The sequence below is a fragment of the Gossypium raimondii genome, chromosome 6 (assembly GCF_025698545.1).
Source record: "Gossypium raimondii isolate GPD5lz chromosome 6, ASM2569854v1, whole genome shotgun sequence".
Taxonomy (NCBI): Eukaryota; Viridiplantae; Streptophyta; class Magnoliopsida; order Malvales; family Malvaceae; genus Gossypium; species Gossypium raimondii.
Window position 1 is genome coordinate 52,034,380 of NC_068570.1, and position 12,997 is coordinate 52,047,376.

The 12,997-nt window shown below is 32.2% G+C and overlaps 2 protein-coding genes across 2 annotated transcripts; both read right to left on the minus strand.

Annotated features, from left to right (window-relative positions):
* Nucleotides 1-6,186: 6,186 nt before the first annotated feature.
* Nucleotides 6,187-7,076, minus strand: LOC105774384 (uncharacterized). The gene has a single exon (XM_012596872.2). The coding sequence runs from the start codon at nucleotides 6,961-6,963 to the stop codon at nucleotides 6,340-6,342; it is 624 nt and encodes a 207-aa protein (XP_012452326.1). The 5' UTR covers nucleotides 6,964-7,076; the 3' UTR covers nucleotides 6,187-6,339.
* Nucleotides 7,077-12,013: 4,937 nt separating this feature from the next.
* Nucleotides 12,014-12,997, minus strand: LOC105773943 (mediator of RNA polymerase II transcription subunit 11). The gene is made up of 3 exons (XM_012596164.2): nucleotides 12,839-12,997; nucleotides 12,604-12,720; nucleotides 12,014-12,414 (listed from the first exon to the last, which is right to left on the minus strand). The coding sequence occupies exons 1-3, from the start codon at nucleotides 12,890-12,892 to the stop codon at nucleotides 12,238-12,240; spliced, it is 348 nt and encodes a 115-aa protein (XP_012451618.1). The 5' UTR covers nucleotides 12,893-12,997; the 3' UTR covers nucleotides 12,014-12,237.

The window sequence follows — 12,997 nt, forward strand, 5'->3', positions numbered from 1 at the left end:
TTAAAATTATCATTTTAATTTATAATTTTGATTGGCAGTAAAATCATTTCAAATTTATGATGTGTATTCTGTGAATATGACCATACATATATTGATACATGTATGGAGAGCAGTGGCGAAACTACGGGAGTTGGTAAGGGCCCGACCCCCCTAAAATGAAAAATTTTTCGTATGGCCTCTTTAAAATTTTTTAAATGTTAAATTAGTAAAGGTAAAATTGCACTTTGCCCCCTAAAAATATAAAAATTGATTTAATCCTTTAAAATTATAAAGATATAGTCTATTAAAATTGTGAAATTACATTTTTCTATCATAAAATTACAGTTTAATTTTGGCCCCTAATGACAAATTTTTCTATCTTAATATAGGCTATTATAAAGATACAATTTTTCTATTGTAAAAAAAAAAAAAAAAACCTACTTCCAAAGATTAAATTGAAGCAACAAAGAAAATGTTAGAAATAAGAGGAAGCATGCAACAATTTCTTTTTTATGTTTAACGGATTAATACCTAAATTAAAATAATTTAAGAATAATTTTGTCTTAATATATACTTTTAACTTTTCATCGGCATGAGAAAGAGGATCATATTACGATGTTTATAGAAAAGTAATTCTCAAGAGAAAATAAGATTACGAGGAAAGCAAATAAAATTTAATATATCAAGCGTTGAACTCACTTTTTAGCTAATTAAACTATTAAGAATGTAATCATTTTTTTTTCATACTAAATAATACTTTAAATTATTTGATACCAATTTAAGATCGAAAGAAGCTGCAAGGTCTGAGTGATAGATACCGATCACCATGACCTTGGGCAACATTAAGAGTTGATCAGGTGATTGAAGTCATAAATATGAATCACACATTCTATTTGAGAATAGCATTTGTTATATAATAATAATAATTAAGAAAAATTGTGTTGGACTAGAATGTGAAAGTGGAAAAGGGTTACAAGCTTAGATCCCTTGACTTTAACGCTAATTAACTTCAACGCACTAACTTCTTCAGTACACCAATGACTTGATTCAATCTTTTAGGGTAAACTATAAAAATAGTTATTTTTGTTTGCCTCATATTACATTTTAGTCACTTACGTTATCGTTTTGTTACGACATGGTCACTCTACTGTTAAACTCTGTTACCTCCCTAATGGCAGTCCTACGTGGCAGTCAAAATGTGTTTTAACTTGGATATCCAGTTGCTCGGATGAAAATATGTTTTTAATTAAATAAATTTAATTTGGACTGTCACGTAGGACATCCAAGTTGGCATTTAAAACCCATTTGGACTGCCATGAAGGACCACCGTTAGGGAGGTAATGGAGCTTAACGGTAAAGTGACCACTTTGTAACAAAACGATAATGTAAGTGACTAAAACGTAACATTTCAAACATAAGTGATTAAAATATAATCTGAAGCAAACAAAAGTGACTGTTTTTGTAATTTACCCATCTTTTTATTTTATGAATGTATAGTGGATATGCTAATTGAAATTGAATTATTGGTTTTAGAAAAGGGAAAATAAGAGGAATTGAATTCAAGTTCAATCCTTCTTCTTTGAGTTAATAACCTTAAAAGCCCTTTTTATCCAATGTAATATTTTCCAGTTCAATTTGCAAAAACTAATCACAAAAGATATGGAAATTTTGAGTTGGTTTAGATTCTTTAAACATGGCAATAGTTGGAAAATTAAGGGCGAAAAAAAGGAAAAAAGAAAATTAAAAAAGTAAAAAGATCTCTTAGTAAATTAGTTCTTCTCAAAAAGTTTGAGCAATTTAAATTTTGTCAATTTCAAACGTGAGTAACAAAGGATAACTAACCACGACGTTAATGTCTTTCACCAATTGTACCTAATTTTGATTGGTATAACAATAAATTTAGCCATCAATGTTTATATATTTTGTGATTTTGGCCTTAATTATAAAAATTCAACAAATTCAACCTCAACATTTACTCATTTAAAGAAATGTTTGGGTTAAATTTATTAACTTAAGATTTTCAATTGGCGAATGTATAAACTTTAAGAACTAAATTTATTATTATACTAATCAAAATCATATACAAATGATAAAAAATATTAACATCGTGATTAATTATACTTCTAAAATTGAAAGGAATTAAAGTGGTATATTTTTACCGAACTAAAAGCAGATCCCAAATATGAGGCGCATGGCATTAATAAAGTAAAAGCTGTGAACTTACTAATCTTATTATTATATTATTTACTTTTATATGTATCACCCATTTTCTTATCCTTCTTTCCCTTAAAAACTTCGTACACAAGTCATAAAAAAATTTATTAGAAGATGTTTATAGAGGACGATAGGGTTGAATTGGGATGAGTTGACTCGGACTTCAGTCATTAATGACTTTATTCCATAAGTATTAGAGTTGATATGAGGTGACTAATGTTAGATAGATTGACACATGTTAATAAATATTCTTCTCTATATAACTTTTGGGGATTCCATGGATTCACTTTATAGTGTGAATGGTAAAATTTGAATTACTCGATAAATTTCAAGTCGATTCGGAGTAAGTTGTTTCTTTTGAAATGTAGATGCAAGACGGGGCGAGGTGGATTTTTTTTTCTTTTGGATAGTAGAAATGAAGCGGTTATGGTAATTGCTTGCCCCATCCCGTCCTGCTCTACTATATGAAATTATCATTTTATCCTTGTATATATTAACTATTAAAATGGTAAAAATGTAATAACGTAATATAGGAAAAAATCATATATTTTATTTTTAAATATTTTTTGAATAATTATGTTTAAATTATTTACTTGACTTTAAAAAAATTGAAAATATTAAAGATAAGTAGCAAAAATTAAATTGAAACAGAGCATGGTGGGGCAGGGCTGGATATATCCAACATCCATAGAGGTGGTAATGGTTTTCAATATTATGCATCCATAGTAGAGTGAGGCAAGTAGTGAAGCAGAGTGTGCCAACTGTGGAGCTGTGATGGATTTAGCAATATATACCCTCGCTCTGCTCTATTGTCATTCCTATTTTATAGCATTTGGCAAGGTTGAGATTTTGCTTCTAGTGAGGCCGAGCTTCACTAAATTCTATTGTCAAGTGTCGAGTGATGTAGGTTGGATGATATGACGAAGGTTTAACTTGGATATAATAAAAATGGGTTGGTTTAGCTTTTTTTTTCCTTTAAGTAAAAGTACTCAACATGTTTCTCTATTACAGGGACCAAATGAAATTGACCATTCTACTATTAAATAGATCAATTTAGTCTTGTACTATTAAAAAGATTAAAAATAAAATAAAATAAAATAAAAATTCAACATAGTTAAACATTTATATGTTTAAAAAATGTCATTTACAATTTAACATAGTTATCCATTAATTTTTGTATTATAATTTTACGAATGAAATATTTTATTTAGAGTTAAATATATATTAATAAAATGATTTTCATGTCATTTTTTAAACCCGAGGTGAAAAACTATGATTGAAACGCGACAGACTAAGGATGGGCTGAGATGGATAGTGCATTTATCTACGATTAATGTAAAAATAACAGTGATAGTGAGATTAGATGCTATAACAATATTATAAAAATATTACAATGTAAAACAAAAAATAAATTAAACACACTATACTACATCCCACCGCTCATCCAAAACTAATTAAGCTGAGTTAGGAAAGCTTTTGGTCGTTTCTACGAAATGCTGCGCACGAGATGCTATTAAGCATTGGTAACTTGACTCAGTCCAACCCCACCTGGGTGTTTGTGTTGCTACCATTTCTAACACTCAATTTCCTATATTTTACTACCAAACAGACTGATGAATTGACACCTCTCTGAAGACCAGGTTATAGGGACTCAATTTTATGTTGAATGGGTCCTTGCATTTCCTTTTCTTCCTCATTATAATATTCTTATGCTTTGGCTAACCCTTTTCTCAAAGCAGCCATTAACATACGCTTAAATCTCATCCCTTATCACCCTCTTTCCATATTATATTAATAAATAAATTATTATATAATTTATGTATTGGTTTTCTCTTAAAATTATTGGATTCAAGGTTCATAACAAAAGGAGTACCGAGCCTTGAGCCAATTGTCGCCTTGGCTCCAAACCCAAAGCGGGGAAAGGCGGTCGCCTAGCATGTCATTCATACAACTAACGTACATGCCTCCAATCACTGCAATTATGAGCACCTCATTATTTTATCTAACAAAAATGAATTTTCTTCTTTTTCTTTTTTTGTTTAATTTCACAATATAACCGGCAAGCAAATATATTATACAGGTTCCTCCCTTATCCAAATGTGTGAGTGTAATTATACATGCAAAACATTTTTTTAATAATTGAAAAAATATTTCCACAGTATGTGTTAAATATATTTTAACTTTAATGGTGTAAAAATCTTCAAATCTTAAAAAAATAATTAAATTTATTTTTTAATTTATTTAGGTACTTAAAATTTTAAAATGCATCAAAACGATCCTTAAACCTTTTCAAAAAAATAAATTAAGCCCTATTTTTTGTACTTAATTGGGTATTTGAATTTTCAAAATGCATCAAAAAGACCCTCAAATTTAAAAAGAAAAGCAATTAAGCCTCGATTTTATTAAAATTAGAATTAAAATCAATAAAAGCTATAAATATTAATAAATTTTAATAAAATTTAAAAATTAAATTTTATAAAAATCGTAAAAATTATAAAATATATAGAAATATAAAAAATTATGAAATTTTATAAATTCATAGAAAATTATACAAAATGTAAAGAAATATAAATTTCAGTAAAATTTTTTATAAAAATTATCGTACCATAAGAATAATTTTTAATTTTTCTATAACTTTTATTGATTTTATTTTTTATCATATTTCGTCACATGTCACATTGTATTGCGACATGTGATGACTTTAATTGAAAAAACAGGGTTGTTAATTTATGCTTTTATAAAATTTTACAAATTTTTTATTTTTTACAATTTTATAAAAAATTTCTAATTTTTAAATTTTTTAATTTTTATTAAAATTTAATAATTTTTTAAAATTTATTATTTTTATAATTTTTCTATTTTTAATAAGAGCAATGGCTTAATTGTTTTTTTTTAATTTTGAGGGTCTTTTGATGCATTATGAAAGTTCAAGTACCCAATTGAGTGAAAAAAAGGGTCTTAATAGCTTTTTTGAAGAAGTTTAAGGACCTTTTGATGCATTTTAAAATTTAAGTGTTTAATTGAGTGCCAAAAAGAGAGAGGATTTAATTTTTTGTAAAAATATTTAAGAGCTTTTACACACTTAAAACTATATTATATGAAAATATAAATTATTCAAATTAAATTAGTTTGGGTGAGTAAAACATATAATATATTTAATAAATGTCAGTCATATAATTTAATTAAGTTCACACTATAATAACTTTTTGGTGAAGATGAAATTCGAAGTTAATTACACTTTATGGTATTATAAAAGTCTTTAAATGGATAAAGTAATACTTATAAATTAAGTTAAAGAGTATATTAATCTTTTCTATTGAATGTTAGTGTGACTAATAGTATAATTAAATAATGATATGTGACATGTTACATGTACATCATATTGACGTACCAGTAATAAATTTTAATAACAAAAATAAATTAAATTAAAAAAAAATCTAACTACTAATATAACGAAAGTCTAACTAGTAATATAAGAAGTTCCATTATATCAGATATGGTTAGAAAGCATGAGGACATTTGTTACGGGGTCCTGGGGGGTGTTAAAAAATGGAAGTCCATCACCATGCAATGAAAGAAGACGACAACATAGCAGAGTAGGAGTAGCATTTTACTAAGGACAAGTATCATTTATCACATTTATGGGAAGCATAATATCATTCATGGGGAACAACGGGTAAAGTAGGGTTTGGACTGGAACTGGAGTAGAGCTAGTGGGGGGCACTTTGCATAATTATTATAATTATTATTATTTGGCTGCCATTGCTTTAATCGAGCAAGCCCCTTTACTTTTTTGCCGACCTCCCCACCCTTTGCCCTCTTGTCTCAATGCATGCTTGCCCATTGCGCCCTCCTTCCATTTCTTTTTTAAACAATACGATTTCAATCTCATGAACATTAAGGTTAAAACAGAGGAATCTATGTATTATACAGGGAGCTGCAAGATAAGACAAATGGTGGGCAGCGAAGAGAATCTTTCATCAAAAGAGTTGCTTCAAAGAACAACAAAAACATGATGCTTTTATAAGATAAAAACTACCCATTTTTACATTGTAAAAGGGCTTAATATACAAAAAAAAAGGGGGGGGGGATTAATTAGAAAGAAAGATGAGAAATTTCATTTTTTTTATTGTTTCTCGCCTAGATTTATTGGCCCCAAACGTTCCAAATCCTTTCTCCTATGAAGCTAACCAACCCCCTTACTGAACCTTTTTCTATTCCTTCTTGACCATCATCCCCACCACCATTACCACCGTCGACGCTGTTACTGCTCTGTTCCACTGTTTTCAACTCACCGGAATCTCCTTTCCGTAAGCTCAAATCGGGTCGTTTCGAACTGCAAGACCCACCAGTAACACCGCCTTTCTTCTTCCTTTCTTTCTTGCTCTTCGTCTTCTTGCTTTGCGCCACCTCGTCTTCGAAAGCATCGATGATCTCGTGTATCAGCTGCCGATTGGGGGACGAGTCCCACCTGACCCAGTAACTCATATAGCACCTGAAACAATCGCAGGTGAAAAGTGGGGGATGATCATGGTCACTACTGCTGCTGCTAAAACTCCTTTTAGTTTGGGGTTTTGGAGTGTTTTTACGGCGGCCTGAAAAGTTGCCAAAATCATTGTTGGAACAAGAGATGAGATAGGCCAAGACTTGTTTGTCTTCAGGGGAAAGAGCAGCAGAAAGGGTTAATATGGTAGCCGGGAGGAAAGACAGATGATCGGTCGTGATCGATGGTGATGGATGAACCATGCCTCTACGGTAGAGTTTCTTCATACTTCAAATTTTGATGATCAGCGAAGAGATTTGAGAGATACAAGGAGAAAGGTTTTTTTATCCAACAGACAAGAGAGTTTTTCAGGCTTTCAACTTTGAAGAGATGCTGAGCCTTTTAAAGTACCAGGGTTAATTTTAACATACATCCTCAAATTATCATTTTAATTTCAATTTTGTCTCTGAAATTTAAATTATTCTAATTAAATCCTCAAGGTGTTAAATGCCAACTAAAATACGGCATAGAGCATATTTAAACTAACGAAAAAACATGAGGATTTAATTGAAATACGTTAAAATTTAAAATCTAGAGGATAATTTAGGAATGTTTGGTGAATTAGCCGAAAGTCATTTTATAAATAATAGTCTCTAACATGGGGGTTGGTGACGTAGTTTAGGGGGAGGGTATGTTCGGGTGCGGCGCGGGTATAAAAGAGGTACAATAATAAAAGATCTGACAATTTGCATCATATCAATCAAACTTTGTGATTCGTCGTCGTTTGGAGGGCAGTTGGGCAGTTGGCAGAGTGATGCGATGGGACCTACTCTTCGATATGTCCCTGTCACTGTACTACCGCTCTTTATACGTCAATGTAATATACAATAATCAAATAAGGTTGGTAGCCATGGCATTGGTGCTGCTCTAGCTAGGCTTGGCCCAACCATGGAGTCATTGTACTTTAAACAAAACCTGTACTTCCTATTTTAGGTTATGCTTCAACTAATTCATTACGGTAAAAAGGGCCTCTCCCATTGCTGAGATTTTAAAATTTTATTGCATGTACATATTCCAGAGTGAAGCCGAAAACTAGAGAATCTTGTAAAGACCAAACATTCTAAGGAGCCTGAGAGATTCCCCAGGCCAAGGTTTGAATGTTGATTTTGACTAGGGACCAACCTCTTAATTAATAATAAGAAAATAGTAGCTGCAGTTAACTTAGTTAGCCAAATATTCCTAGGGCCATGGGAAAGATTCGGTTTTTCCCTATATGAAGAAATGAGCAGAGTAGAAGCATAAATGATGAACCTCAAGAGATCAGCAAATGCCATATGAAGAGCAGCATAGTATCAGATGAAAAAAGTTGTAAGATGCATGCAGTAAACACACAGGTCACTCCTGTGTTTTAGAATTTGTACTCTCATAGATATTAGATGTGTTGATACAAGAAGTAATGGTGGACATCAGAGGTGGTTCACACTAGACCTGTCCATGGGCCGGGTGGTCTGGCCCGGCCCAACGGCCCGCCCAAAATATGAGAGGGTTTAGGTAAAAATATAAGCCCGAAATATGGGCTTGGACAAAAAAACGAGGCCCGTTTAAAAAATGAGCCGGGCTCGGGCTCAACTTTTTTGACCCGAGCCCGGCCCGAATATAATCAATATATTTTTTATTTTTATTTTTTAATTTTAAAATACTTTAAAAATATTTTTATTTTTTATTTTTAAAATATTTTTTGTGTTTATTAAAAATCGGGCCGGGCCGGGCTCGGGCTTATTATTTTTCCCGGGTCGGGCCTAGGCAAAATTTTAGGCCCATATTTCGGGCCGGGCCCGGGCCTAAGAGTCGGGCCAAAATTTTTTTCCAGGCCCGGCCCAAATCCGACTCATGGACAGGTCTAGTTCACACCCAACGTTGCGAGTTGAGAGTCATTAATGACCAAGTACAGATTCAACATTTTACTCTAAAGAGGTGAAACTTCTAAATCTGAACGATTTTATTTAAATGTAAAAATGTGTCAATTCTTTTCGAATATTTATTTTTCTTACCAAATCAATAATTTGATGTTTTTTAAAAAACATGAACAATTTAACTATAAAAAAATTAAAAGAAAAAAATCACACTATATAAAATTAAATATTTCTTTCCAATATGCAAAAAAGAATAACTAATACTATACTAAAAATTTCATAAACATCATTATAATTTCAAAAATTAAATTAAAAAAAAAAAACTTGGCCTTAGTCCTATTTCTCAATACTAAGCATCCTAAATTGCACCCATCGCTTTTTCATAATATCGAACTCATCAATGATAGAATCTGTTAAAAGTTTTCGAGTTATCTTTTTTTTGGTGTATGCCACCAAGCAAATTGAAAGAAAATCATTTTCTATTCTGTTGCGAAACCTTGTTTTCACAATTTTCATGGCTAAAAATGCTCGTTCGGTTGTTGTAGTAGACACGGGAAGAGTTAGCACAAAATGAATAATTCTTTTAAGAAGAGGATAAATACTTGACTTATTTGTCTTAGCTAGCACTTGGCATAACTCAACAACTGTAAAAGCTTTCTACAACTTCGTGCTTTGATGAGCATAAAGTTGAAAATGCTCCAATTGAATCTTCATGTGTAGCTTTTCTTGCTCTATAAAATCGTCCAGATAAAAATCATTCATAAACTTACAGATATCTTCCACCCAAAAAGCTTTGTAATTATCGTGTGGATCCAAAGCGAAGCTAAGGACAAGTAACTCCACTATTTCATCATTAAAGCGAGAAATCATTTCTATTAGCAATGAATTGATACCAACAATGAATATATCAAACAGATAGTGATGCTCAATTGTGAGGTTATCTCTTTAGATGCGAGATCGATCTCAACTAGCTTTGTATGCAGCACTTAAATTGGGGACTTCTATCTCGTGATATTTACAAAATAACTTCACTTTCTCAAACGAAGGATCCCACCCATGTTCTCTGAATTTCTGGAGAAGCATTTTAGTTGATGACACCAATTGCATCGCATTTATTATATCCTGTGATTTATACTACAATGCTTGAAAGAGATCATTGATTCCAAGCATCTCAATCATGAAATGCAAGATGAAAACAAATTCAATGGATGTCATTGCATCATATATTCCATCAGCTTCACTATTTTAAGTAAGATAGCCAAACTTGATGATATCTTGTAATAAAACATAGACGAAATCAAACATTCTCTTCAAACTATTGAGAGAAGCTAAATGAGACCCCCATCGAGTATCGCCTAAACGTTGGAGAGTATCGACTTGATATTTCCCTTTGCTAGTTTCAAGCTTACCACTCCAATTAACTCCGCGATTGAGATGCCTCAATGTCTCTTAATTGATCATGTCGCTTGTTTGAAGAAGCAACCAAAATGATTATTACAGTCAAGTATGAAAAAAATTGACAAATAGGAATAACCTCCTTGGATGCAACTATTAGAGTTAATTAGAGACGATAAGCAAGGCAGTGAACATCGTATGACGCTTGCAAGTTGTTCCATCCGTCAGGCAAATTACTTGCACCATCATATCCTTGACCACGAATATCATTAAAGCAATGACGTAAAAGAACTTCACATATTACCTTCTCCAAAGTTTATAATGTGGTGTCCTTCACATGAACCAAATCAAAGAATCGTTCACATATAACCTTATGGCTTAAGGGGGCGAATTATATGGAATACAATTTGGCTAAGGGGGGCAAATGTTATACAATGCAGATACCAAATCTAAAATGCATGAATATTTATATATAAAATTCAAAAATCTGAAAATTTCAAGAGAGGCAACCGCCCCTTGGATCCATTCCTGTTAATGATGACTCTGGGGAGTTTGAAATATAATGAAAAGTTTTGAGAGTATTTTAACAGAGTATTGATATGTAAAGTCTTAAAGTATAGATAAGATCCCTTGTTTACGTATCCTACAAATAGAGTTGGTGATAAGATTATAAATAACCTTAGTAAGATGGGATAGGATGTTACTACAAGTAAGGCAGCATTGTAAAAAACCAAGTATGGCAGCCAAAGACATGTTTCCATGGCTCAAGTTCAGAACTGTAAAAAACAAGACTCTTGCTCTTTGCTTTTGGCAGGGTCTTGTAAGATATAGAGCTGGGTAGGTTTGAGAAAGCGAGACAATTTTGAATTTTGGGTTAAAATAAAATAAATTTGAGAAGAACTTGGTAAAAATAACTTACAATTTGATTGGTGAAAAAGTTTGATAACTGAATTGATAGAATTTATAAATATGGAAAGTTAAATTTGTTGAACTATTTAGAATTAGAACCAAATTGATAGAATGTGTAAGTATTGAAAACTAAATATATTATTATACTAGTTTAAAAAAGCTACATTAGTGATGGAAGGTGACCAAAATAGATTCAAATAATAACGTTACCAACTAAATTGAAAATTTTCATAGTTGGGTGACCAAAACAGAAATGCAGTAATAGTTGGGTGACTAATTGTATAGTTTACCCAAACTATGAGCTATCAAGGCAAACTCAATAGTTGAACATAGGTCCAAGGATACCAAAACTGATGAAAAGCAGAAACTGTGCCATTTGCTTAACCGACAATATTTCCACAACCATATCATGAAGCAGTTTTACACTCAAAGTGTATGCACAACTATTTAAAACCATCCACATGCTAGAAATTTGTTCTTGTTAGCTCTACCCCATTCTCTTTTAGCATCATTGGAATAATATCTCATAATTGGGATAATATCAACAATGCAGCACCGCCATATTAAACTGAAACCTTGATAAATGAAATGAAATATTGAACTGAACTTGCATTATGCTCAATTATGACTATTTCCTATATAAGAGCGTGTTAAAAGCTATGCCTCCGAATGAGGCTCTACGGCACAAATGCAAGTTTCATTAACCAGCTTTTCTTTCACTTCTCACAACCAGTCAAAGATACTCACCTTGGCCTGCTTTGGGAGGGAAGGCTTGAAAGATATGAAATGGTTGCAGAAGGTGCAAGATTGATTGCAACTTGAAATCAAGAAATAGTTAGAGCTATAGAAAATCAGAATGGACCATTATCTATATCAGCACCGAGTTAAGCTCAGTGAACACTTCTGAGAATTCTGAACATTTCACCAAATTAGTGAACTATGGACAAATCACAGCCATGAAGCATCTAAGAGACACTTTGTAAGTTCCACTTCAATCCATAGTGAAGCAGTAAACTGAAATGAAGTTCATAACAACATGTTTTCTAACAAAAAGTAACACTAGCACAAGCTCTTGACGGCCTCCAAAACACATAATAAGGATTGAATTGAGGCTAAAAGAGAAGTGAACTTTCAGGCAACAATTAAAAAAAAAACATACATACAAAAATGTCCAAAGGTTTGTTAAACTGAAAGCGCATACATGATAGAGTATTCAGCTTTACCATGCTATTCATTAAGATAATTCTCATAGTAAGAATTGATGACATTAAAGAAAAAAAGAGAGAAAACTGCTTGCCTATATCCTGATCTTGTCTGGCTATCTAGCTGCTAGCATTGAATCTTTCAAACAGTGGCCTGATATTCATCAATGGTTTGTTTCATTGCATCCAACTGGAAGAGCACATATTCGAGTTTCTTGCAACAGATTTCATTCGATATTCTCGAACTATAATCGCACTTCTCAAACGGACGATACTCACAGGCACTCTTGATTTCATCCCTCAATGTCACTTGGATATCCTGGTTTTCAAAAACAGAAATCTGTTAATTATTGAAAATTTTCAACCCTTAAAAAAACTATATAAGTAAAGCTCCAATGCAATCTCAATTCAACCCAAAGTTCAAAACTAAACAATTCAAACCCTAATTCAAATCTTATCAGGAAATTTCAATCTTGAGAACAACGATAGAGCATAATAAAGCAGGAACCTTGATCATCTTCATGAATTCACGGCAATGATTATTGATAAATTCTTTCCTGGGACCCGTTGGATTGGCGAGTTCATCCATGACACCTCCCGCCAGCTCCAAAACCCTAACGATTCTCTGTTATCCAATCGAAACCAGAGAAAGTTAGTTCCTTTCAGAATCGCCTATTCGAGGAAACCGCAATTTAACCATGGTTAAAGAAATTGCAATTGAAAGTGGGAAATTAGCTAATTACCTTCTCCACATTTTGAAGTCGCCGCAAAGAGGTATTCTGAGTGGGAGAATCCATGGAAATTAATTAATTTTTCTCTCGCTTCTTCAGTTCCAGCCAAAATACCCAAAATCACATCTCTCAGAATATAATATGAAGATTAAATACGCACCGTTTGACTAC

Bases quoted from the DNA above. Each gene is read 5' to 3' on its own strand.
- LOC105774384 (XM_012596872.2), bottom strand. From the start codon at position 6,963: ATGAAGAAACTCTACCGTAGAGGCATGGTTCATCCATCACCATCGATC.
- LOC105773943 (XM_012596164.2), bottom strand. From the start codon at position 12,892: ATGGATTCTCCCACTCAGAATACCTCTTTGCGGCGACTTCAAAATGTG. The intron at 12,721-12,838 runs GTAATTAGCTAA...ATTGGATAACAG, and splicing joins GACTTCAAAATGTGGAGAAG to AGAATCGTTAGGGTTTTGGA. The intron at 12,415-12,603 runs GTTCCTGCTTTA...TTTGAAAACCAG, and splicing joins AATTCATGAAGATGATCAAG to GATATCCAAGTGACATTGAG.